At 34.7% G+C, this 27,238-nt stretch overlaps 4 protein-coding genes across 4 annotated transcripts; 1 reads left to right on the top strand and 3 right to left on the bottom strand.

Moving 5' to 3' along the window:
* The first annotated feature begins 6,382 nt into the window (after positions 1–6,382).
* On the top strand, positions 6,383–10,110 carry LOC118057490 (phosphoenolpyruvate/phosphate translocator 1, chloroplastic). Its single transcript, XM_035070083.2, has 9 exons — positions 6,383–6,976; positions 7,219–7,341; positions 7,448–7,600; positions 7,764–7,849; positions 7,976–8,060; positions 8,238–8,357; positions 8,462–8,530; positions 9,519–9,648; positions 9,764–10,110. Exons 1-9 carry the CDS (start codon positions 6,569–6,571, stop codon positions 9,838–9,840), a joined length of 1,251 nt encoding a protein of 416 aa, XP_034925974.1. The 5' UTR covers positions 6,383–6,568; the 3' UTR covers positions 9,841–10,110.
* Positions 10,111–10,225: 115 nt separating this feature from the next.
* On the bottom strand, positions 10,226–11,468 carry LOC118057491 (uncharacterized). Its single transcript, XM_035070084.2, has 2 exons — positions 10,503–11,468; positions 10,226–10,356 (listed from the first exon to the last, which is right to left on the bottom strand). The coding sequence occupies exon 1, from the start codon at positions 11,100–11,102 to the stop codon at positions 10,554–10,556; it is 549 nt and encodes a 182-aa protein (XP_034925975.1). The 5' UTR covers positions 11,103–11,468; the 3' UTR covers positions 10,226–10,356; positions 10,503–10,553.
* Positions 11,469–11,945: 477 nt separating this feature from the next.
* On the bottom strand, positions 11,946–14,127 carry LOC118057492 (transcription factor MYB98). Its single transcript, XM_035070085.2, has 3 exons — positions 13,483–14,127; positions 13,249–13,375; positions 11,946–12,847 (listed from the first exon to the last, which is right to left on the bottom strand). The coding sequence occupies exons 1-3, from the start codon at positions 14,073–14,075 to the stop codon at positions 12,257–12,259; spliced, it is 1,311 nt and encodes a 436-aa protein (XP_034925976.1). The 5' UTR covers positions 14,076–14,127; the 3' UTR covers positions 11,946–12,256.
* A 5,782-nt stretch (positions 14,128–19,909) lies between these two features.
* LOC118057493 (probable boron transporter 2) lies at positions 19,910–25,689 on the bottom strand. The gene is made up of 12 exons (XM_035070086.2): positions 24,397–25,689; positions 24,116–24,198; positions 23,832–24,024; positions 23,603–23,741; positions 23,234–23,399; positions 22,736–22,902; positions 22,441–22,614; positions 22,220–22,315; positions 21,726–21,863; positions 21,321–21,640; positions 20,761–21,031; positions 19,910–20,431 (listed from the first exon to the last, which is right to left on the bottom strand). Exons 1-12 carry the CDS (start codon positions 24,498–24,500, stop codon positions 20,120–20,122), a joined length of 2,163 nt encoding a protein of 720 aa, XP_034925977.1. The 5' UTR covers positions 24,501–25,689; the 3' UTR covers positions 19,910–20,119.
* Positions 25,690–27,238: the final 1,549 nt, after the last annotated feature.

Raw genomic sequence — 27,238 nt, 5'->3', positions numbered from 1 at the left:
AGCATTAAGTTTGGAAAAATAATGAAACCTAATTTTCAATAAATAAAATGTTAAATGATGAAATTGAAAAAGTAATCAATTATACAAAAAGATTCAAAAGAAAAAAATAGTAATTCAAAGAATGAGGATCAAATTTGAAGAAAAAAAAAAGGATTGATAATTTTGGATTGAAGGGTTTAGTTAAAAACAAAAATAAATTTCACAAAAGAAATAAAAGAAAGAAACCACAAAAAGACTAAATTAAAAAAAAAACAAATTAAAATCTTTTATCAAAGGAAGAAAGTGAAAACAATTGAAAGTTTACAAAGGGAGCAAGAAAAAAAAAAGGAATAAAAAGAACTAGGGCTAGAATTGAAAAAAATAAAAATTTAGATTGAATTATAAAATTAAGAAAAAAAATCAAAAACTTACAAAAAAGCTAGGGACAAAAATTCAAAATCAACAAAATAAGGATTGATAGTCAAATATGCACAATTAAGAAGACTACCCAAGAATTTTAAATGACCAATATGATTTTCAAGGAAAGAGAGAGAGAAAATAAAATAAAAAAATGTTGGTGGTGATTATCTCTTCAAAACCAACCAGCACACACCACTTTTAAAAAAAAATAACATCAAGGGAGTTCAATGACACGATAAAATAAAATTTTTCATCGCTAGAGTCAGCTGCACGTGCAGCTCAAAAATAACTAATGTGTGCAATGTGTGCAATGTTTATAAAAAATAAAGTTTTTTTTTATTTTTTTATCAAATTATCACATTTCCCTCGTGACCAAATAATTATACAATAAAAACTTTATGAATTACCTATGAAGCCACGCTTTAAGAATTTTGATAATAAAGATAATTGGGTCATTAAAAAGTAACAAACTAAAAATGCGCTTAGATCATAGTTAAGTGTGTTTATTTTTTACTTTTAAAAGTATTCAAACAATTTTACTATGCAAAAAAATTAGGAAATGACCAAGTTACCCTTTAATAGCTATAAAATGATAGACTGACTCCATGAAAAGACCATTTTATCTTTTAAAACCAGTTCATCTAATTTTTTTTAATCAAGAATAAAAATATAAATTTAATATTTTGATTCAGAAAGAATCACGCCTTTCTATGATAGGTTTGCCACGCTGCTTAGATTTGTTTTTTAATTTAGTATTACAACTTCCATGCACAAAATAGAAAGAAGACAAGTCCAAGCATTGTTGTTGATCTTCTCTTCGATAATCCATTTTTTGTTCTTTTATTGAATTTGCAATGGAAGCAAGTTGCCATGTGGACTAGTAATTTACATGTCACTAGTTTATAGTTATGTGCTATGCTTCATGTTACATTAAGAAAAATAAAAATTGAACGTCAATAAATAAATAAATCAGGAAAGTGTCTAGCATTACTGTTTAAAGGATTAACGTCAATAAAAATATTGTTTGGCTTTAAAAAACTTAAAGACGGTATATATATATTTTTAATATTAAGACATAAATGTATTGGATTGACTTGAACTTTACGGGTTAACCTGACAAAACTGTGACCCTGATTATGGACTTCACTAGGTTTGATAATTTTTATTTTTTAAAATATTATTTTTTATTTATCATATTATAACATAAATATATGTTTGCAAAATTGAGTATAAGCAGAATATCATAATGTTTATTTAAGACTGAAATAATATCATAGAAAACATACCGAAACAACTTATAAAGACTAATATAAATTCAACTAAATACTGAATGATAAACTTGAAAAAAAATTAATAAAAAAACTTAATATAAATCTAGTGTTAAATGATAAAATTAAAAAAAATCAGGAAAAAAATATTTGATGATGGGTGAAGCCGCACACGCATCTCATTTGTTGACGTGTGTTAGCAATGTTTTTTAATAATATGTATATTGTTAAAAGATTAAATAATTGCATCTATCAATTTGTTTATTATATATATAAAAAAAACCAATATGAAGATATAAAAGTCTTTTTATATAAGTTCAATATTTTCTTGCATTAAAAGGTAATACAGTCTTCATACGGTGCTTCTATAACATGGCTAAATTGTCTTCATGTTTTTTTTTTTTTTTTGGCTTTTGAAGTCAATATGTTCATTGCATTGTGTCATCAAAAGACCTAATTATTTTCAATCTACTTAGGTGGATTTCACCTCCACCTATTTTAGTATAATTTTAAAAGATATAGGGTGTTGAAAAATATCTTCTTTTTTTTTAACCATTTTTACTTTATTGATTGTTTGTTAGTATATGTTTTTTTTTTTTTTTAATGATTATTTGGGTTAAAAAGTCACATAACGTTGTTGGTACTCTCTCTCTCTCTCTTTAATGTTTAACAAGTTAAAAAGCTGTAAATCAAGATAGTTTCATGTTGTCTGTTTAACAAGTTAAAAGCTATAAATCTTAATGATTTTTGGTTTGGAGGGTTTGACATATTGGGCATAAGGTTTGATTTGTTGAGTTCTATTAATAAATGAAATTGATGATCAAAAAATTGTTTTGATTGCCACTTTCAATGAGTGACTACTTTTAAGCATTCCACTAAGCCTCTTCCATGATAATTTACTTAAATTTCTAATTTTTTTTTGAACTTTTATTATTATTATTATTATTATTATTATTATTATCGGTAGTACATCACCACGATATTTAACCCTCTCTTTCATGCATGACTTGCCATTCTAGCAAAGGTTTTTTTTTTTTTTTTTTTTTTTTTTTTTTTTTTTTTTTTTTATAAGCCTTCTAACTTAGTATTTTTCTTCTATGTTGTCTTTCTTCTGAAATCTCCTAGTTTTCTCCACTTTGAGGCCCGCACGTTTCTAGTTTTTATAGTAGTGTCCCAATTTCGGTGAGCGAAAGTTCAGATTTTGTTCGATCTTTGACATTATTTTTACATGGGCAGGAAAATTGATTAGAATCTCCAGGCTCGCCGGAGCAGGCGAAGCTTAACAAAATTCCGAGCCCGAGGAAGCGGTAGCAGCTAGCAGCACGCCACCAACCAAGCAATAAGCATTTTTCACCATTTTCACTCCCTCGACAAAATCTCCGAGATCTCACGTGCCCAGTGAATGCACCGAGCACTAAATGATAGTTTTCCTAGTCAAAATGCCGGTTGGTGGAAATAGCTTTCAAATCTGGCAACAAAGATAGATCTCTGAAGCCCTTCCCCCTTCTCCCCTGTTTGTTTTTAAGTTTGAAAAGTATTTTTATAAAAAGTTAATTTTTTGTAATATTTTTAGATTATTTTAATATGTTGCATTAAAAATAATTTCTAAAAAATAAAAAATATTATTTTAATATATTTTTAAATAAAAAACATTTTAAAAAACATCATAAATAAACTTCCAAGCACTAAAGAACGTAAAAATACAGTCCCCACCTGACCAAATTTTATTTTATGTTTTGTCCACACTCTACATCCCACTTGGGCAGTGTTTTGTCCACGCTCTACACTCAAATTGGGGAGTGTTTTGGATATTGGAAGAATAATGGGGGGCTACTGGCCCTCACTTCCAACCATAGTTTTTAAACCCGGACCGGCCCGGCGGGTCGACCCGGGACCCGTCCGACCCGGGCACGGAACCGGTCCGGGTGAAGGCCAAAACCCGCTTGGGAATTGGCCCGGTCAAACCCGGTCGACCCGGTGGGTCGACCCGGGACCCGGTCGACCCGGCCAAACCCGGGTGAGACCCGGCCACTTTATTTTTTACTCTTCCTGTCATTAAACGACGCCGTTTAATGACTCTAAAAACATACTTAGCACCGAAGAGCGAAGACAGACGAAGAACGAAGAACAGGGTGTAGCAGAAGCCAACAAGGTGAGCAGAATCAGTGCCATATATACAGAGGTCGAGACCCAGAAGCAGGAAAAGAAGCGGTGCCTGCCATTCAGTCCAAAAACGCAACTCCCCACTCGTACCAGGTATGTTCCAGTCATGGATTGTGGATATGGTTGTGCTTTTTACCCTTTTCTCTAACCAGCAGATCCCATGAATTAGAGTCGCATCAAGAACAGGCAGCCCAAAATCTCTATGTTCTCCACAGCATCTTTTGATTGAACCGTGGACAAAAGTTTCTCCCTGTCGTCCGTTCAACTATTCTGATTCGAACTCAATTTTCAGGCTAACAATGGCGAGCATACTGATTGACTTGGATCGGGACACTAAACACTCTCTTGTTAAAATGTCCCGTGAGTGTATTGCATATCTATCTCAAACCTTTCTTATTGTTAGTATTTAATAGTCATGTTATTTTTATGGGTTTTCATATATGAAAATTAAATCTCTCATCACTTGGATCCATCTTAAATAGACTATTCACTAGTTAACGTATCCACGTTCCTGTAACGCCCAAAAAAATAAATACAAATCCTTAGGCATTGTTAATTATATTTTTATCATAAAAAAATATTTTAACTGTGAAACAAAAATAGTTGATAATTACACTTGCCAATATATAAAATTGCTTACAAAATTAAAAATAAAATTGAGAGACTGAGAGATAGATGCATATTAGGATATATAATCTCGTGACTTGAGGAGTTATTCAATTTTTCTTATTTAATTAGATATCAGGCATTTTTTATAACAAAATTAATAATTTATATCCCATTGAAACTAAATAATATGCTAGTATAATATTTCCTCTATTTAATAATAATAAAAAATAATTAGAACAAATAATTATATGATAATAAAAACATGCACATGTAATAAAATGATTGAATAAGATTTAAGAAAAAAACATAATGAAGGATAGTAAAGAATAAGCGATTGTTAATATAAAAAAACCAATGTTATAATCTCATTCAAAAACATGCACATGTAAGCGATTGTTCCTGGAGGCTGTAGTCATAAGCCATGAAGGAAGTCATTAGTTTAGCCCTCTAGCCATTCAACTTCAAGCAGAGCTAAATGCTTTAGCTTTATTCGTGCCTTCTCCTTGTTTGAAAGAGATTATGCTTTATTCCTTTTAAAAAAATAATAAATAAATAAACATGCTCTCCTCCTTTAACAACACCCTCCTCTCATATAAATATTTTGGAATTTATGTGGTTGGATGTTTTGTTTTAAATATTTTATAATTTATATTTAGTTTGTATTTTGGATATTGAATTAAATTTATATTATTGGTTTATAATTTAAATTTGGTTTAAGTAAGTGTTATATTGTAATTAGTTATGTGTTTTTTTTATATATAGGTTTTTTTGGGGTGACCCGGGTTAACCCGGGTCAACCCACCTGACCCGTGACCCAGAAGGTCGACCGGGTCAATGACCGGGTTGGGTTTCAAAACTATGCTTCCAACAACCCATGTAGTGTTCTTTTTAATGAAAAATCAATTAGGTTTTGTTGAACTGTTTACACGAACAAGAATAAAATCAAAGAAATTATGAGAGTAATGTAATTCAACTGGTTAGATTTTAGATTTATTTTTTAGAGGTTACTGGTTCGAGTCTTATAACCCGTACGGCCACTAGAGACTTAGATGATCATTAACTTCAAGACAAAAAATAATAATAATAATAAAATGAAACTAAAGGGAAAACAAAAAAAATACAGCTTACATGTTTTGATTAAAAAAAAAAACACTCTAAAAGATAACAAATTGAGTGAAAAATATGGTTTAAAAACAAATCACTCTAATTTATTTATTTATTTATGAAATATTAGTTTGATAAATTATACCTAAAAAAGATTTAGAAGTCTTTATGTAAGTATAACACCGACCATAACAATATAGGAAAAATCAGAATCTTAAAATAAAAAGAAATCCAAAATAATAAAATTGAATCAAACAAAATTTTCTAAGCTAGATGAATCGACAATACTGGTCCTTCGTAGAATTGAATCTTATAAATCTTGTGCAAACATTTAAATCTAATTCAATAATCAAATAAAAAAATATAAATTTTCTTATTTAATATACTAGTTTGGCGACAAGGCCTCATCTATAAAAATATATATTAGCCTATCTACAACGTTAGACACTGATGGTAGGCACATTTGTTGACAGAAGGACCAAATTGAAGATTTCTATGTAATCAGGGATCTAGATGCGAAAGGGGTTATAAATGGGGGACTAATTGTGAGGTTATCCCAATTGTCAAACGGATCCCAAAGGTACCTTTCAGAGTAAGCAAGTCTATAACAATCAAAACCAAACAAGACTTATGAAGCTGAATGAAAAGAAATCAGAATCTCTCTCTGTTTTATTTACCAGTCTAAATTCTAAAATATTTAAAATTCCCAAAAATATCCACCATTTCCGATCTATTTTCCGATCTATTTTCTTCATTAATAATAATAATAAAATAAAAAGAGAAAAAGAGAAAAATCTCACTCCTCTCCTTGTGTTGCCCGATGCAGCCACCTAACATTTCCTTCCAACCTATATATAAAAAAGAATAAAAAAAAAAAATTAAAAGAGAAGAAACTCTCTCCCTCGACGGACTCTCCAACGCTTCCCTCCCAACTACAAAAACCAAACACAACTCTCCCTCTCTACGCACCAAACATAAGACTCTGAATCTCTTGTTTCTGTCTCTGCTACTTTCGGATCTCGAAAATGCAGAGCGCAGCCTTCACCTTCTCTCCTTCTCCCTCTACCCTCAAACCACGACGCCTAATTTCTTCTTCTTCTACTACTACTTATTCGCTTCCTCCTCGATTCGATCCAATTCGCGCTTTCTCGTCTTCAAAACGATACGATCTCGACTCTAACAATGTCGTTTTCCCTCGCCGATCCTGGTCCTTGTCTTCTGCTTCCAGCTCGTCTCTTTCACGGCCCTGGAACCCGTTGCCTCCCTTGGTCTCCGAGAGTAAAACGGAGCGTTTTGAAGTGAGAGCTACGGCTGTTCCAGAGAGTGCTGGCGAGGGAGAGGAGAAGAGTAGTCTGGTCAAGACTTTAGAGCTTGGTTTGTTGTTTGGCCTTTGGTATCTTTTTAATATCTACTTCAATATTTATAACAAACAGGTTCGTTTTTTCCTTTCTTCTCTCTCTCTCTCTATTTTTTTTTTGTTAAAATTATATTGGAATAAATTATGAACTGGAAATGTTTAGATCATTTTTCAAATTTAGCAATATATTAAGTTTTTTCTTTAATTTTGATTCAATTAACCAAACTGATTATTCAGAAAAAGAAAAAGAAAATATTATTAGTTTTCTTAGATTAATGTAGATTGATAAAGACGATTTTGTTATGCTACTTTTCACAGGTTTTGAAGGTATTCCCGAACCCAGTAACTGTTACTGCAGTTCAGTTTGCTGTTGGGACTGTATTAGTTATTTTTATGTGGACTTTCAATCTATATAAAAAGCCGAAAATTAGTGGTGCGCAGGTATGTGATTTATGATGCAGCTGTAACGTTTAATATATGCGTGATTCATTCTTTCTGTTGTCGAGAGGGAGACTTATTTTTGTTTTTTATTTTTTTATTTGAGTAGCTTGCTATGATTCTGCCGCTGGCGGTGGTTCACACCCTAGGGAACCTTTTCACTAATATGAGTCTTGGAAAGGTGGCTGTTTCATTTACTCACACTATCAAAGCTATGGAGCCCTTCTTCTCGGTTGTCCTTTCCGCTATGTTTCTAGGGGAGGTACAGTTCTTTCTTTTTTCTCATCTTTTGCATCTCCTGGATAGGGAGTTTACTATCATGTTCATTTTAGTAGCTAATGTTGCTGTTACGGTTTGAATGATTACTGTTTCTGTCAAACACTGGTTAAGTTGCCTTAGCTCTAATTTTTAACTTTTTGTACCAGATGCCTACCCTCTGGGTGGTTGGTTCCCTTTTACCAATTGTTGGTGGAGTGGCGCTTGCCTCAGTCACCGAGGCCTCTTTCAATTGGTAAGGGATGCTTATGCAGTCATTATATAATTACAGTCACAGCCACCCAAAATTTTAGGGATGCACTTTATTTTGAGCTGTTACTGATGCACTCTATTACGAATTTATCATTGTGTATTTCAAAAGGGCCGGTTTTTGGAGTGCAATGGCTTCTAATTTGACAAACCAATCTCGTAATGTCCTCAGCAAAAAAGTTATGGTTAAGAATGAGGTAATTCTGCCTTCCCATATTCACAACTTCATCATGGCTTTGGTACATGTTGGACTGAACATTTTGGTTTTGCTTCCCAATTGAACTAAACATTTCCATAGTTGGTTCGTATTGCAATATTCTGGTACTTCAATTTGCTTTAGATTGGTGCATGACTAATGGTTTGTTCATGAACAGGAATCTATGGACAACATTACTCTTTTCTCCATCATAACAATCATGTCACTTCTCCTATTAGCCCCTGTGACTATCTTCATGGAAGGTGTCAAGTTTACTCCAGCATACCTCCAATCTGCTGTGAGTTCTTCGCAGAAAAAAATTGTAACAGAATTCTTGGTTAATCAAAAAGCATATTCTATATGAGTCCTTGTCTGACATGCTTATCTGTTTTTGTGTGACAGGGATTGAATGTTAAACAGGTATACACCAGGTCTCTTATTGCTGCGCTGTGTTTCCATGCCTATCAACAGGTAAGGTTGCTTTGTGTTTTTGATGTTTCTCTTTTTTTCTCCAAACTCATAGGTCATCTATTCTTAAAGAATATTTTGTTTTTACCTTTCTAGGGTTTTGTCGATTATGTTTTTCTGTCTTTGTAGTACTTTCATCTTGTATTTTTGAAAGTAATTATCTTTATATTTTAATTTGTCTTCACCATGGAAATTTGCCATCTTTTGAGCATTTTACTTCTCGGGTTGTTTTTAGTGGACTGAATATTTGTGGAAAATCAATTGGATAGCATTGCTTATGTGCTGGAAAATGTCTACATGTCACTGCGTAAGACACCCAGATGTGTGAAATTTCCCCTCTAGATTTGGAAAAGAATTAATTCTATGCTGTTAAGTCTTTCTAGGTTCTTGATTGTTTCTTTTCTAACCTATGATCTGTTGTTTTGGTGAGAGAGGTTGGGAAATCGCTGTTGTCCTTGCCTTTTTAACATAGGATAGTGGTTTATGCCAAAAAAGGTTTTCACAAACATTCTTTAGGCATTGAACTCCTCTATTGTTTGTAATTGCTATCTTTGTTCTGGGATTATTGAACTCTTCAAGTTTCTGACTGCTATTAGTGTATTGGTATCATGATATAAAAGATTGTACATGCCTTGTATTTGTTTTTATTTTATTATTTTTGTCTACCTGTTATGTTCAACTAGTTATGCAAGGAAAAATGAAAAAAAAAAAAAAAAATCGCTCATCATGTGCTCAGTGCAATTGATCCCTGCTGGGGTGGTGCTGGGAGTTAAGGAGGTTAAACAACTTGAAATTAAAATAAGAAGTGTGTGCAAGTGCATGTATATGGTTGCGGCTCTGTTTCTCTATAAAATACAGGCTGTAAGAGGTCACTGTTTGTCCAAGTGATGATGTGTGCCATTATTAAGGAAGTTGTGCTTTGTAAATAACTCTTTTTTTTTTTTTTTTAAAAAATAGCCAAGTCTGATCTTTTCGGGATTATACATTGCAGGTTTCCTATATGATATTGCAAAGGGTATCCCCTGTTACACACTCAGTTGGTAATTGCGTGAAGCGTGTGGTTGTCATTGTGAGCTCCGTCTTCTTCTTCAAGACACCCGTCTCGCCTATCAACTCACTTGGTAAAATTCATGTTTTGATGTCACAGCAATTCATTCCTTAATTTGCTTGCATGCTTGTTTCATTGTATCACGCTTTCCTCCTTTCTTATGATTTCTTCACATGATTTCCATTCAGGTACTGGCCTTGCTCTTGCTGGAGTTTTCCTGTATTCAAGAGTGAAGCGCATTAAGCCAAAGCCAAAGACAGCTTGAAGTTCCGGGAGAGATTCTGCTATTACACTTGGGTCATTAGATGATAGCATCCATATTATTGCATTCAAGAACATGTTTTGTAGATCAGGCGAGGAACTCATTTAGGTTTTTTCTGTACTTTGGTTTTTTATTTTTTTCCCCGGGCTGTGGTTTTACTCTCTTGCGAACACCCAATCAAAAATTTGCAGGGTTTGCCGTTCAGAAATTGTTGTCGTCCCTGAAAGAACTTATAGTTTTCCCCTTCTATATATCCTGATTCAAGTCTGCAAATTTGTCTTTAAGAAAGAAGCATTTGGCCGCCTGTGGCAATCGATGGATTTTCCAGGCAGACCGGAAGCTTTGTGCAAAATCCAGTTCTTTGTGTTTAATCCGATCGTGGATTCTTAATCAGGTGTTATCTTCGATGAAAAACAAAATTAAGGCATTCATAAAAAGAAAAAAAAAAGGAGAAAAATGGCCACAATTATCTTAACTCATTGGTTTTGGTATCTTCGTTTCCCTCGAGCTTTTTATCATCTGGGCAAAAGACACAAAATCAATTCTTCAATGCACTTTTCAATTCATAAATCAGTTTGCTTTGATTGAAAATAACTATTATTACACCGAAATAAAAATGAAAAAACGAGAAAGAAACCCCTGTGCTACCAAAATCGGGGATTCACCTGAAACTGCTTCCACTGACTGAGACCTGGTTTCTCAGGTGGCTGACAACGTTACTGCTCAGGAGTAACGGGCTGACACTCGAATCCTGCTAACTTCAATAGCTCTGAATCCCAGAAGTACTCTGCTAAATCTTCATCAACTATGGGGTTTGCACACATGTTTTCAACCATGAAGACACAGCTATTCGCATCTATTGGCTCCGGAACAGCACGATCACAAGGGACCAAAGCATGATCAGAATTATCATCGCCATGAGCACTTGCTTGTCCTCTACCACCGCGGATGCTTGACAGATCGCCGATTTCCCCCCTCAAACCCATCAACTTTCTCTCTAGGGTTTCAATGAAGTGCAAGAAAGCATCCCCACTTAACCCCTCGATTTGATTCGAAAAACTCTCGGCCAATGCTTCGAGCTTCTTCCTTTTCACCTTCTGTCTCTTCAATCCAAGCTTTCCCTTGACATTCTCTAAATAACCCAGGAGGTTGAACTCACGTTTCTGCATTGCATGAAGTCCTTTGTAGAACCCGATTTCTCTCTTAACCTCTGCTGCATTCTCTGGGTATGTCTCGATGGTGCCATCAGGACCGAAACAGACCATGCAAATCGTGACAGCACACAAGGTCTTAAGCTCCTCTGCTTTCTTCTTCAAGGTTGGCTTTCGCTTTGAGAAGCTCACTGCTTGGGTTTCTTTGTTACCCTCATTAATCTTTTCATAAACTTTTCTCTTCTTGTTGCCGTTTTCTGTGATTTTGTAGCCATTGCGTATTTGAAAAGAAACAAAGACAGAGTAGAGCTGAGAGCAATAGCACTGGCGAATAAATAGAGATATCACAGGCTTGACTGAATTCCGCTTTTTTTTTTTTCCTGTTTCTATTAGGGTTTCTCTAGCTTCCTGCCGACATTAAGAAAAGAAAAAGGAAAAAAAAATTCGAAACTTGATTGGTTTTAGATTTTGGCTTATTTGCTTTTCTCAAGGAAAGACAGCATAATTCTTCCTTGTTGAATTCGGATTTTTTCTCAAACAACCGATTAACTAAATTCAGATTTATTGGGACTTAGGGTTAAGGATTAATTAGCTCATAATTGCCATTAATTTCCTAACTGCTAATCTTTTTAATGTTTACTTATTACCATGTCGTCTTTACCACATTTAATCAGTGCTTGCATGAGAATTAGATCTTCAAGAGATTTAACAGAAGCCACATCCAAAGATTCTTAATTCCAAAGCTAGAGAACAAACATCTCAGTACTTCCATGGAGGTTTTATCATTATAATTAAATCCCTCAAGAGTTGGAATGATTTTACCTTGTAAACTAACAATCAGAATGAAATTAATTATATAATCTAATGTTTTTAGAAAATGTGGATATATATTGAAATGAAAATCAAATGAGTATAAAAAAGATAAAGGAAAGATCAGAGAAAAGAGGATTTTTAGTCTTATTCAAGAATTCAAGGTTCCCTTGCAAATCTTGAGAATAATTCTGTAATCAAAGCCTTAACATAAAATGCAAAACTTGTCATCTCACAATAAATAATAACATCTAAAAGTCTTTTAGTTTCTTCACTTTCCTTTCCTTTCTTCTTGTTCCTCAAGCTCTGAATAACACAATTAGCAACCAAGCATTAAGTTCCTCCTTCTCTGTTCTTTCATTAGTCCTTTAAATTTGCTTACAAGAAAATCTTAATCCTAAATTAACTTGCCATGCTATCTCTATCCAAAATAATGTAAGGCCATGGCTCTTAAGGACTTACATTCTGCTTTGAGAGATCATTTCTACTAAATCCACTTCCTTCTTCACTTCAAAACCCATGAATGGAGTCACATCCGGTTCTGGCACATCCATCTCCAATCTCTTCTCATGAGCAACAGAATCATCACAAGGTAGCTCATCAAGAATAGAATCAACACTGCAGCCCCCTCGAAATATTTTCTCATGAATATCAAAATCCGGGACCTCGTTAAAACTATAGTTTGGAACTAATCCATCATCATTATCTTTGAAAAGGACCAAGTCCCGTGGCAGCAGCTCTGGTGCTTTCATTCTGGTATCATTACCTAGAACGACATCAGTAGTAGCAGTAGTTATCCCAAGGCCTCTCCCACTAATGCCCGAATCTAAGTTCAAGCTCTTGATATAATCTTGCAGAAGGGAGGCTTTTGGATACTTTGGTCGACACTTTCGCTTCGAGTATTGCTTCCTTTTGGTTGCATTCCAATGGTTCTTAATTGAGTTTTCTGTCCTTCCCGGCAACATCTTGGCAATTTCTGCCCATCTGTTGCCTAATTCTGAATGTGCCTGTATCAATACCTTATCCTCCTCTACACTCCACGTATCCTTCTGTAATGAGAATAATCAAAGAGACGATAAGAAATTGAACTGGCATCCTTATCCAGCTTATGAATATAATGCCAAGACACCCATCTACACATGTCATGTATGCATGATTCATGAGCTGTTGATTTACTTTCTCTAACAAACAGAACTTGGATCTATTCTATTAGCCTTTTTTAGCTCATGCATCAGCAAGAATTGATTAATAATCTAAGATCTGCTAGCAATGCAGTATTACTGGGGCATAACTTCAAACATGAAATAAACTCCCGCAAAAACTGCTTTTAATGCCCTAAATTTTATGTGCGATTCTTGCTTAAACAAGTGATGATATATCAAAATAGATAACAGTAATACACATAAAATGACAGAAGGGAAATTGGGAAATCACTCCTCATCTTGTTAACCTTGATATTAGGCCTTAGATGGTTGTGCCATCTCTCTCTACACTGCTTTCCTATCCTTCCAGGCAACATTTGAGCAACATGACACCATTTTCTCACTCCATTCTGTTCAACCAGCTGGATCAGAATCCTGTGTAAACATGCAGCATATATAATAACGCCATTATTGGAACCTAATTAACATGAAAACAAAAACCTCAGGGATGCATGTCTAATTAGAACAAGATATGTGTGTACCTATCTTCCTCAGTAGTCCATTGCCCTTTTACTATACTGTTCTTCTTAGGACCTTTCCATGCCTTTCTTGCCGGAGGTAGAAGTGCCCTAGTCTTGTTCAAACCCATTTTCCTTTTGCACTCATTCGTAGCAGCACTCACGCATGAGGCTTCATCCGGTACAACAAAACTCACAGGCTTTATTTCTTCGAAATTCAAGGACACATGGCCCTGGTTGGATCCGATATCGTCAATGGGATTCCTTTGACTAGACATGTTTAAGTAGGCACCACTCTGTAAATCTTCGTTGACTTGACCATGTCCATGCCCACCACCTCCATTGATATTATACCCTACGAATGGCTTGCACTCATAATCATAGAAATCAATATCTGATGATAACCCATAAGGAAAAGCATCAAAAGAATCGAAGTTAGACCCTGTTTGGACACCAAAAATTGGATTTGATGCTGAGCCATCAGCATGAAACTGACTGTCACGATCATCATCAAGATGGTCAAAATCTTGAAGAAAGCCTTTTGATGATAGGCTAGCAGGTGCTGTTTCAAAGGGAAAGTAGTCTTCTTTCATGTATGGTTTGTTTGACAGAAACATCGGTTGAGAAGCTCTTCTGAGGTTGTTGTTCTCAAGCTCCAAGAAATCTTGAGGCTCAATAGTCTGGGTTTGAGACGAGTACTAGTGTAGGGGTTACCACCTTAATATATAGTGTTGTTATTGCTTAATATAGGCAGGGGCGGAGCTAGGATTAATTATTAGGAGGGCCAAAATTCATATAATAAAATAAAATATTTATTTTAATTTATTATACATGAGTTGTAAAAAAAACATGTATAATTTAGTTTTATTCAAATAACTTACTACAAACATATAATGACCTTTGTATAAAGTAAAAGATTCGAAGCAATATCAAATTATGTCAAAGCAACGAAATTAATTTTTTTTCATAATATATTCATCACTTTAATGTCATATAAAGTATATAAGAAATATTAGTTAAAGCAAAACGTTATTTATGTTTGATAAACTTTGAAATAAAGCAAAAAATAATAAAGAATGATTCTCACTAATCAACGCAAGTTTTTTGTAAACTGAAGCACATTAGAGTTGCTCAACCATAACTTTAACATTACACACTAGAGTTGGTTCATTAGGCTGCAAGTTATCAATATTTTTTTTTAAAAAAAATCAAATTCTTCTAATTTTGTTCATGGTTTAACCTAAAATCAAAACATATATCGTGAGAAAAAATTCATAATTTTGGTGGCTTTGTTAAAAACAAAACATTAAAAAAAAATCCAAGTATAATCAAAATAAACCAGTAAAATATATCTAATTAATTAGAAGAAAAAAAAGCACTATAACAAGAATTCAAAAAATAATTGGTAAAACTAGCATATCTGAGAAAAAATAAAGCAAAAATGATAGAATTATATATAAAAAAACCTCATTAAATTATTAACAAACATCTCAAAACAAAACAAAAATATATTTTAAATTTAAGTTACCTTATTTTTTTTAATGAAAAATAAATTAATTAGTGGTTCTGTTTGAATTTTTTCATTGAAAAATTTTACTTGTGATTTATATTTATATTTTAATTTTTAACCGGTTACAAGATTTATTGTGCAAAGTAATGATTTTATATTTACAGGATTTATATTAGGGCTGGTAAAATAATTCAAACAAAATTAAATTGAAAAATCACACTTAATTATTGTAAGAAAACTCATCTTTTTAGAATTAAAAACCTCCTCCACACTTAATTACCCCAACACAAACATATATATCTTTTTAGGGGGCCCGGCCCCAGCCTGCCCCCCTTCCTTCCGCCACTGAATATAGGAGAAGGCAGAAATGCTCTTATGACAGGAGTTGAGATCTTGACCACTGGTTTCTAATGATCCAATGGTTGACATTGCATACCATTGCTTACCACACTAGTGACCATTAAGTCTCTCTGGGGTGTTATTAATTACAAATTCTCTCATAATTCTTAATTTCTTGTTGGAATTACTCAATATTTACATCCTTGTAGGGACGATAAAGCTGGTCAACGGCCTCATATGGTACAATCTAATTGATAAGACGGGAACCTTATAATCGGATACGTGGCAGTGCACTATTGGTTAGCATTCAAGATAAACGAGTCAATGCATTAATTCTCCAGTCAACCTAGATATATGCCAATTAATGCATGGTCCTCAAGCTGCATAATGTAAGATGAATCTCTTAATTACTGCATTGAGGAGGAGAATTAATTAAGAGAAGACTTAATTAATTAATTCTCCAAGGCGTTTTGCTTAGCAAATGAATTAATTCTCTCTTTGCTTGATGGGATATATTATATATCTGAGGCGCAAAGGATGTAATAAACTCAAATGTAATAACAGTGGAAAATGGTAACTGTAATGTCTTCTTTATTGATCATTCCGATATTAATTCTTTAATTTTATTCTTTGAGGTTACGAAGAAGATGAGTTTAATATGGATCGGGTCGTAAGAAAAGTTTGTATTTTCCAACCCAGTCAGATTTCATCATTCGGGCAATCAAAAGACCCGGTTTTTGGGTGTTCTGGTTCAAGTGGGCTTTGAAAATGTTTCATCCAAAGTGGTTTTGATTTGCAATTCGAGCTTGACCCGGTTTTCGACTCATAGTTTTCTTTAACCTTAAATGGCCCACGGCCCAAATATGGATTGCGATATGGCTGTGAGAAGGCAAATGCTTCAAGTAGCTTGAAGTGATTTGGCATTTTTATTAGATCAAGAAATGCACTGTTTTTCTAGTTTTCTTCAAATTAAGATCATGTTTGTCTGTAATACCCTAACAATACATTTACAAGTTTTATTATAATTTTTTTTAAAAAAAGATTAAAGAGTTATTACCATATCATTTTAATATTCTTGTTAATTGCTACGAAGCACCTAATCAGAGTAATGGTCATGGAATTCTTACTTTTAAAAACAAGATTTACAAATTTCAAGAATTTTTGTATGCTTCTATGGTTGTAATTTCATTTGAGTTTAATCATCATATAAAATAAGAGAATGCAAGTGGTGAGCAAAAAAACAAAAAAACGATTAAACCAGAAAAAAATAACCTAAAAAACCGAACCGTGAAAAAAAACCGATTAAAAATTTAAAAAAACTAGCCGATTCGGTGATATAAGCTTAAAACTGAAAAAACCAAATTGGGAGAAAAAATGGGAAAAAACTGAGCCAAATCGAAAAAACCGAGCCATATCGGTTTGAACTGTTTTTTGTCATAAAGAAACCGAACCGAAACCATTCGGTTTGAACCGGTTTTGGTTTTTTTTTTTTTAATTTCAGTTTGGTTACTTTTTTTTTTGATAAAAACTGGATTAAACCGAAAATAATCACCCTATGCAACCATAGTTTTAAAACCCGGACCGGCCCGACGGGTCGATCCGGACCCGGCCGACCCGGACATGGGACCTGTCCGGGTGGAGGCCAAAACCCGCTTGGGAATTGGCCCGGCCAGACCCGGTCGACTCGGGACCTGTTGACCCGACAAGGTCCAGCCGCAAACCCGTTGACTTTTATTTATTTTTTGCTAAAACGACGTCGTTTTAATTTTTTTAAAAAAAAATAAATTTTGACCCGGCCAACCCGGCCGAGACCCGGTGACCTGGTCAAAATCCGGAACCCGGGTTTTGGACCGGGTCGGGTCTTAAAACTATGTATGCAACCATGTCTTTTGAATCTACATTGCAATTATAATTTTTTTTTAATAAAAGTGAGATAAACTATACATTTAAAAAAAATATGATAATTTTTAGAATACATGATGGGGATAATATAAATACCATAAACAAATATGAATTGTTTATAAAAATAAATAATAAATGTAAACTTACTGATTTCAAAAGATGAAAATCAATACCTTATGATGGAGATGATTTGATTTATTGAAGATGTGATGGTATTGAAAACTTACGGGTAGATGTTTATACTTGTTTGCTGTGAAAATTTGGATGTTTATACGTCCAAAACGCAATTATAAAGTATTAACCGATGATTTTTTTAAAGGCAACTTTTCCTGGGTGTTGCGCGTTTAGTATTGCCTTTTAAAAGTGTTTTTTATTTTTTTATTTTTGAATTAATATATTTTTTATATTTTTAAATTATTTTGATGTGTTAATCTTAAAAATAATTTTTAAAAAATAAAAAAAAATATTATTAACATATTTTTCTAAGTAAAACACACTTTAAAAAACAACCATAACAACACTTCCATACACAAACAGCTGAGCTCTGATATCTGCGTTCCACAATTAGTTCTGAAGACGTCTAGATCATCACACACAGTGCAGCCACTTCGTAATCCTTTCCATTTTAAGAACAAGTAATGATGCAGAAACCAGTCCTGTTGCACCCAACAAAGTAAAAAACCAACAAAAGATAATTCTCATAGCACAACTCCGACCAAACTATCTGACTTCATCTGAAGTTTTAAACGGAGATGACACTGTTGTTGCTTATGATTAAAGCAGAGTCGAGGACACAGATTTAGTATCTGTTTCTTAATGAAAGTGTCCACTAGTAAGTTTTCTCTACATGGATAGGATCTCCATTTGAGACTATGGGGCCCGAGTGGATATATATCATCAATCTCCATCTTTACAACTTGTGTAGTAGAAAGGAAAACAAACACTGAAAAGACTAATAAAGAAGCATTATTTGGGCCCTCTTGTGCTTAGAGTAGATATAGTGGAGAAATTATATGCTTAGCACTAGCATTTGTACCCTAGCTCATAGGCAGTATCATTCAGAAAGTCCTAGGAAATCCATCTAAATGGCCCTTGATTCTGTATCCCGAGGAGAATGATGCATCGATGCAGATGGACATGAGTGCTAAGATCTAGTGACATCCAAAGAGACACACTACTGAAGTCTTAATAATAAAGCACCATGCATGAAAGGATGAAGAGAACTAATTACAGCCAGCCAGAGCTGATTAGAGATGATGGCTGAGAATTAAGAAAGTAACTAATTAGGGCAGAAATACTCAGTTGATATATTAGAGTCACATTATAGTTCTACGATGATAGCACCTATGACTTACACAAGTCGAAAGCAAAAGAATACCTAATCGAAAAGAAATGGTCAATGAGGAAAATATGATAATATGGAAATGATCAATTCCAAGATTATAAAATGTTATCAGTTAGAAAAGATGGAAAGGGATGGAAAAGATAGCTCCCACCTAGTTATATGTAGGCTTGAGCCATTACAAGTTGTAAATGATAGCGCAAAGTTGCATGATGCAAAAGTCGATTCTCCCCTCTACAGCTCTAGAGAGAGTATTGGATGAGATTCCCTAAACAAATTCTTGAACCATTGGTGGAAGCTTGATAAACATGAACATAATCCGTATAGCTGTCAGAACTTACTCTGAGAAGACTATTTTCTAGGAAAAAAGGGGAGCACTTTAAAAAGACTACTCAGTAAAGCAGTTAGTCTCAAGACAACGCACCTGTTTTCCATTCCGAAGCTGTAAAATGAACACCCGGGCCGCAACTGTTCATCTGAATCACAAACTCATACTGCATGGCTTTTTACACTAGTCTACGATTTTAACACCCTAGATGACAACCTGGAAAAGGAAGTAAAAAAGAGAGCACACAAACAAAAGAATCCAACATCTGTCTATTTGTGTTACCCAGTTACATGTTCTCTACGGTTCTGCTGTCAAACGATGCTAATCAGGATGCTCATCTGAAACTAGATCATTACAGTTTTAGTTAAGACCCTCAAAGCAATCAAGTCTCACGTTTACCAATTGAATATTAACTGCTGTGGTTAAGGGTCGTTGGGTTAGAAAAGATAAAACATTCAAATCTAACAATGGAGTCACTTCTATAAAGAAAATAAAGAAGGATTCCCAGTAATTAGATGAAGGATGCTGGTACTAGAAGAGGCTCTTTTTTTTTCCTTATTGGTGCAGAAGTTGTCTCCTTGCTAAGAAAGTATATGATGCAAAGCAAGGAGTGCGTAATTTCTAACAACCATTGCAATCTTAAAAGAGAAAGCAGGACATTCTTTTTTGTGCTCAAGTTTTACTTTCACATTCATAACTCAAGTGCTTTCTCTCAAGTCTAGTGCTTTTGACCACAAAGTTGAAAGTTCAAATTCGTAGATAAGTCACTTCATGCAAAAATGTTGAAAGAATTGTCTCTGAATTCCCCCTTGCAAGGACCCTCTTCTGCGGGCCTGCAACTGGGCAATGACCTTTTCTAATTCTTTTTCCGGCATTTTAGATCATGGTTGAAGCATTTACCCACAAATTATTGATGCATACCAAGGCTTTTTTGATAGATAATTTCCTTTTTTTTCCACTTTCCCGGTCAACACAAATAACAGTAAGCAACACTGAAAATAAAAGGGAGGAAGAGGAAGATTCTAGCCAAGAAACAAAAGTGCAAATGACATTTTTTAATTATCATATGTGTCTTCTGCCCAGCCTATTGGGAGATAGAGAACAATGAACACTGACAGACATACTATGGTTAGAACCAAGAAGACAAACACAAACCTATACAATAAAACTTAATTACATAAATTTGACAAATGACCTCTCGAGCGACATACCGACAACTAGACTCACCAGAAATATGAATTTAGCATGATGACGAACCAGGATTGCTTTGGCCAAGGTTAGAAAACCCAGGACTAGGAGTTTGCTTTAATTCAGCTCCCTTACCAGTTAATCTAGGGTTCCGGTCAACCCTTGGTTCACTAACACGTGGGCTGTATGCCCTTTGTGAAAGCCGTGGACTATATGAAGATTTCATATTCTCTACTGAACCTGGAGTGGAACTTGTTACTTTAGGGCTTTGCGTGCGGCGGATCTCGCCACGGCTTCGTGTGATAATTTCATCAAGAATTTCCCCATCATCAATATTAGTAGTTCTGGCTTGTGGATCCTGATCCTGTCAGATACATAAAGCTTTGTATCTTAGAACCCAAAACTTCAGGACTATTTGAACTCCAATTTATATCAATGTAGTCGGACACCAAGAAGAGTGGATCCTGGAAGACAAATACTTGAATGCACAGAATAATTTGTGTCTGATAAGCTCTGTGATAATTTAGACCTAGTGAATTGCTAGCAAATTGCAAAATCCGAATGGATTTGGCATGGCGCAAATCCAGAACAATTTATCATTAAAGAGAACCAGGAAACCAGCTTTTGCCCAAACCTGAGCTGTATGCATGCCTAGCTGAAAAATGAAATGAAGAACGAATGAGATGAACTTACTTCAATTGTCATGTTGTAAGATACAGCAGGAGCTTCCTCATATTCTGCAGCATCCAAGTCTTGAAGATGGGCTCCTTTGAAAAACTTAGGGAGGACATACTGCCGCACTGGAACAAGAAGCATGATCAACAGTGGGAAAAGGACACCAGCAATTGGAATCCATGTTAAGCCAAAGCATACAAGCAGGTAAACTGTCTGGAACAAAGTGAAGGTGGCAATTGTTTTGAAGGGAACCGTCTCAATGAAGGTAGCATGATAGTCCTCCAACACCCTGGAAAACAGAAACCTGGATTAGATGTCAAATTCTTCTGAGGATTGCCATGGCCTATAAATCATCATCGTCATCATCATAATATGGTTTCTTATTAAATATGATTTTATTAGTTATAGAATTATCTTCTTCCAGTAGATTTTAAAACACAAAATCAATATATGCAAAAGTTAAAAGTCAAAACATAGTGACAAAACAAATAAAATATGGGAGATGCAGATGAGGATAATTAACAGAATATAGAAGAGTGCCTAGTTAAGAGGATATGGCTGTACGAGCATGCACTCACTTGTATCTTCTGCTTGGAGCAGTAAAAAGCAACAATACCCTCTCCCAAAATTGATTTCCTGGCAAGCTTTCGATGGCCATAAAAGCAAAGTAACCCCAAAGAACTGAGGACGGGATCTTTTTCAGAACAGGCATGGCAGCAACACAAGCACCAACCATCAATGCCTGAAGCAGATTGCTGAGACGTTGTTCTTTGACCTCAACTGGTAAAAGATCATCTATATCTTTATCCACATCAAAAACAGTCTCATCAACAGGGGCATCAATGTAGCCAGTGCTTGAGGACAGCTGTATTGTAGATTCTTTCAGCTCTTTTAGTCCCTGTTTCAAGTAAAGGTAAGGAAAGAAGAAAAGGAAAACTAAACAAATAATTTGTAAATAAAAAGTCATAGGCAGGCTAATCTACCAGGGCAGATGGCAGTTGATAGACTAATGGAGTCTGCATTTCATTGTATGCTTCTTGCATGCTTTGGTATAATTGACCCAGGTTCGAATTTTTACCCATACTTTTTCTGGCGGTTGAAACAAGTTTATTTCGCAGAAGCTGTGTGAAAGCAAAGAAACAAAGATGATGAGAATCAACAGCCTGTATGATACATAGATAGAGACATTTATCAGTGTCAAGGAAAAAAAGAGAAGCATTTAAATGCACATCCAGTGTTGAAGAAAAAGGAGTTTGAAAACAAGCAGGGAAGCCAATAACACGTAAGTAGTGTTTCTCATAAACTTCCTCCTCTAGAAATACTGAATATTTAAGCCCCTCGCCCATGATTCAGATCATAAAAGGAAAAATGGTTGGACACTCATCTTGTATGTACACGTTAATGCAAAGGAGCAGGTGTGATATGTTCTTCAGTCATGAGCATTAAACACCAAACTCAGAACTTGAAAGGCTATTACCTGATGTTTCAGGGTAGCTAAGCTTTTCGTATGCATTGGAGATTGTGGAATTACACCATTTGAAGGAGGAATGCCAATAAGACCACACAATATAACCTGTCCAAAACAAATTCAGCAGAAATGTAAAAAAGAAGTGCCTACATTTCTTCCTTCTTGCTGTGATTCAACCATTTTAGTAGAATCATGATGAGAAAAAATGATGTCTCTGAACAATACACTACCAAAAACCCCAAAAGAAGAAGATCATAGTGATAGGAAGATGGTTTCTTCAAATTGAACTCCTTTTGCTGTGCAAGTTGTGATGCAACACTATGATCAAAGTAGTAAAGCACAGCAATCATGGTTGCAGGAATAAATGCTCCAACTATATATAAAGGAGGCACATTCACCATTTCCTGCACCAATAAAAAAAGTATCAGTACCATTCCAGGACTTGGAGGAATTATTGCACAGGTTAATCTCTGAATCAAGTTATTGCAAATCTAATATTCAAGGAAGTTTTGTTTTAGGATTAACCTTGATAACTGTCCAATTTGAGTATGCACCAGCAGACCATGGATTTGGACTAAAAAGCCGCCTTGGGATCCCTCTTGGAACATTATTAACTGGTATGTATGATATGGCTGTCCAGACAAGCACCATAAGTGGAACTCCATAATCTGCAATGAATCCTCGTAGCCAACCTTTGAATAAAAATAAATGAAGAAGGACTGTCAGTAAAAGTTTACGAGACACATGTAGTGACCTGTTAAATTCACGACAGGGGAAAAAAATCAGACGCGTAGAAAGATAGACACAAACCCCTCTCCTTCTAAACCATTTTCAAGAGGCCTTGGTTTGAGAGAGAAAGAGGGCAGGGCTTATGGCCATTATAGGTACCACTAATACCGATACTTGTGGAAAAGAGGTAAACTAACCATAAAACTACAAGTTCTTAATTGAAGATGACTGCTGTAAAACTCAACCTACAAGATGCAACAGAAGTTTATTTGCCTTTGGACCTCTATTTCATACCTGTACCATAGCGCCAGGATCTAGCCTTACGGCTCCTTAATGCAGTCAGAAGAAGGCCGAAGGACAGAACCAATGCAAACATTCCATTGCCAAATCGCCAAGAAGGTTGAAGTGCAGTCTGCTTAAGATTTTCCCTCTGGGGTATGCGGAACTCCTCAACAACTCCCTATAGTATCAAACCCCAAAGTTTAAGTTATGATGAGAAGACAGTCTATGCAAACTCTCCTACATTTTTGAATTATCTAATATAAGAACTTCCAAAAAATCAATTTCTCTTGAAAAATCCGATATACAGTCATTTGGAAACATTTAATTCAGAAGTTAAATGGATTTATGATAAAACGATGTGATTTCATTAAGAGCGTTCACCTTTATGGCCTGCTGCATAAAGAGCATTGCAATAAGCAGGCCAAATAATTCACCAGCAATACGCGTAAACCTGTTGATTATAGAGCATGCACCCAACACTGCCAGCAAGAAGAGCAACAAAGCTGTCCACACACAAACCCTGAGAACACATAAAGTGAGGAAAATTCTTGAATATCACCAGAAATCCCACCACGCATATCAGCTAAGAAAGTTTGTTTTGGTCATATACCATCCAGTCCAGGCTAAAAAGAGATTAGGCCCCAAATCCTTTTTGTCCTTTGCAAAGTCGAACATAAATGTATACATCAACACTGTTGGCTCAGCGACCCCCAGTATGAGTAGGGGCTGTCCTCCGACAATCGAATGGATGATGCCACAAAGCGCTGTCGATGCAAGAGTTTGCACTGCAGTCAGTGTTCCATCTGTAACATGTAACCAAAAATAAAGTCTTAGCAGACGACTACTGAAATACTCATGGAAGAGGACAGTGGCAATATAAAAAAGCCAGCCAACCTGTATCTCTTTCTAGCTGTTCCCCAAAAGATATCACAGGAATTGCCGAAGCAAAGAATATATATGTTGTTGGAGCAAGGATCCTAAATGGAAGGACATAATATTGTTGACTTTGATTAATAAAGGATTCAAGATTTCATCTGTTACATTGATCATAGACAAAAGCTTCTGTTGTGCTCAAATTGACATAAATACTCTATTAGTAACCGCTACAATTGGTAAATATCACAACCATAGCATCTCACTTGTGTGATTAAATATGTGTAATAAGAGTCACAAACCTGATGCCCGCACGTAAACCACCTTTCCAGTCTTGCTTGTAGCACAAAAGCCTTCCTCTAAGATCATTTTTTATTCCACGTAAAGGAACAAATGTCTCCTCCATGACAACTCAGAGTTTTGGTGAATATAAAAGCAGTGAGATAGATTGAGTTTTGGTTCAACAAACTAATCTATGATAAAACACGAAACACAAGACTCCAACTGGATGTACTACTCGAGAGGCCACTATGAGTAGCTAAACTTGCATAGAAGGTAACAATGAGAACCTATGGGCAGAAAGACAAGTAACAAAAGCAGGAACATAATCCTGAACTAAACATTTTGGAGATATATGTATATATGTATACATATAATTCTGTAAGTAAAATATATAGTTAAGGATTCTTACATTTCTAGGAATATATAAAGAATGATATTGGTATATTTGCTATCAAGAACAAAAGAATCGTTTAGCAATGAGTCAAATCACCTAATTAGTAAGTTAAGAATCAATGATACTAGCGAACAGAATCCATAGTGAAATAAAATGACTCTGAATTAACGGAAAGAACAGATACTCTCCATATGCACAGATCTTCTTAGCGTTTGATTTTAATGAGATTTGGATGCATTAACACTGATTTCTTTACTTCATTATCAAGAAAAGCTTCCTGTTCATCAACTAAGTCCCAGCAAAGAGCACACTAACATAACAGAATGCAGTTGAAAGATTCAAATTACATGTTACAATTATGAAAACTAGAGAAATTTTAGAGTGGTGAGGGGCTTAGACAACAAGAGCAACCAAACTAACGAAAACCCATGACCAAATACTGCATCTTTCAACTTTTTAAAACAAATTTAAGGCAAATGGGCATTAACGGAAGGGGACATCAACCTCAAGAATCCAAGAAAATGGACTACACAAGAAAATATTGTATTAACGAGAACCCATGATTAAAATCACAAGAGAACTAATTTAGAACAGCGGTAAGCAAATGGACATCAACGAAAGAAAGGAAAGAACCAAGAACAAGACTTTAATCAAGATCACATTATTAAAAAAAGACCCTTTAAAGCAACAATGGAAACTCTTTCAAAGATTGCAGTTTCAGGGTACAGTTACATGACCTGAGAGAGCAAAAGAAGAAAATTACGACAGAGGGAGCAGCTACAGAGAAATGAGGGCTGTAAAATGAACAGAAGTGTGTGTGAGAGAGAGCTGAGAGAGAGTTTTAGCAAGCAGAGAAGGTGAAGAAGCAATGGAAGGACTCTGGGGTGAATGAGTTGAGATAATGTGTGGTGACTAAGCATAAATATAGAAGCCTTTCCCCTGTCATCCACAATAAAACAAAAACATATGAGAGACTTATGTAAGAGGGAGAGAGACTGTGTAGGAGAGAGAGACAGAAGAGTGTGAAAGTAATACTCTTAACGGTTGGCCTAATTTTCAAATAAAAATAATTATAAAGAGAGAAATATTTGGAATAATAAAAAAACAACATCGAGCTGAATAATGCCAATTTTCTTAAATCTCAATCATGAGTTAATTAAACTAAATCAGTCACTCTCAAATCATAGAGGTGAGGACTCCAATTTCCTGTCAACAAATAAATTCTAAATGATAACTATGCTTTTGGGTTAATGCTCAATTCATACTAGCTTTTCTCTTTTACCAAATCCAATGGGATTTACCAAACAGCCACTTCGAGGGGTTAAAGAACGACAAAACAGTGATGCAACTGCCAGCAATAAAAAGGACTGAAAACACCAAAATTAAGGATCAACTTGGCCAAGATGATATACCAAAATTAGCCTTGCTGCCTAGAGAAGCGCAACGATGTCGAGAGTATAGTTATGATTGTTTTTCAAATTATTTTTAGCTTAAAATATACTAAAATAATATTTTTTTATATTTTAAAATTTATTTTTAACACCGACATATCAAAACAATTCAAATATATATAAAAAATTAAAACAGTGGGCATAAATGCATCCCATATTTTGTGTTGCTTAGCCGATAGTAAAACTAGAGCAATTTCTGCGTTCGCTGTGTTAAATGATTCCTGAACACTTTAACGAAAGAAAAAGGAAGGAAACCCTTTCAGGTAGAAAGTTGCAACATCCTCATTCCTCACTGGATGTGCATCATCTATACGTACTCATAGCTTTATTTAGTATTATCACCATGCCCATTTATCAACTGCAAAGCCAAATTTACATTCTTTAATTAGCTCTACCTGCTTCATTATTTTCATGGCCTCAGTTACTCAAGATAGAGTTGTATACATCCATCTTTACAGTTGTATTCGTTTTTTTTAAAATGTTTTGTTTAAAAATAAATTAAAATAATATATTTTTTATTTTTTAAAATTTATTTTTGATATTAATATATTAAAACCAGTTGTTCTAACTTTATAGTGGGCTAAACAAGCTATCATCACAACAAATAATAAATATATTCCATCTTAGCCCATTGGTTTTTTATTTATTTATTTAATGAATAGAATATACGAAATTTCTTGAAAAAAAAAATAATAGTAACAAAATGATAACAAGCCGCCAATGGTAAAAATTAGTTAAAGTTTTTTTTTTTTTTTTTGAGAAATTAACCTGATAAAAATTTGTGTGTGATGGCCTTTGAAGGGTAGTTAACCTAGTGGAGGTGGTCTAATGGGTTACAAAAAGGAAAAATGAATTGACAAAAAGAAATGTTGATTCACACGTAACTCATCGCCAGCATGCTTGTCGAAATTCCCAGCTATACGACAACATGTAATGTGTTTTCGTGTCATTTTCCATAGAAGGGTACCCTTTCAAGTGGTCCAACATCAGGCATTGGTAACTTGTCACTTTGGTAGG

The sequence above is a fragment of the Populus alba genome, chromosome 15 (genome assembly GCF_005239225.2).
Source record: "Populus alba chromosome 15, ASM523922v2, whole genome shotgun sequence".
Classification (NCBI taxonomy): Eukaryota; Viridiplantae; Streptophyta; class Magnoliopsida; order Malpighiales; family Salicaceae; genus Populus; species Populus alba.
The sequence above is the reverse complement of the archived record's forward strand: the minus strand, read 5'-3'. Positions and strand labels throughout refer to the sequence as shown.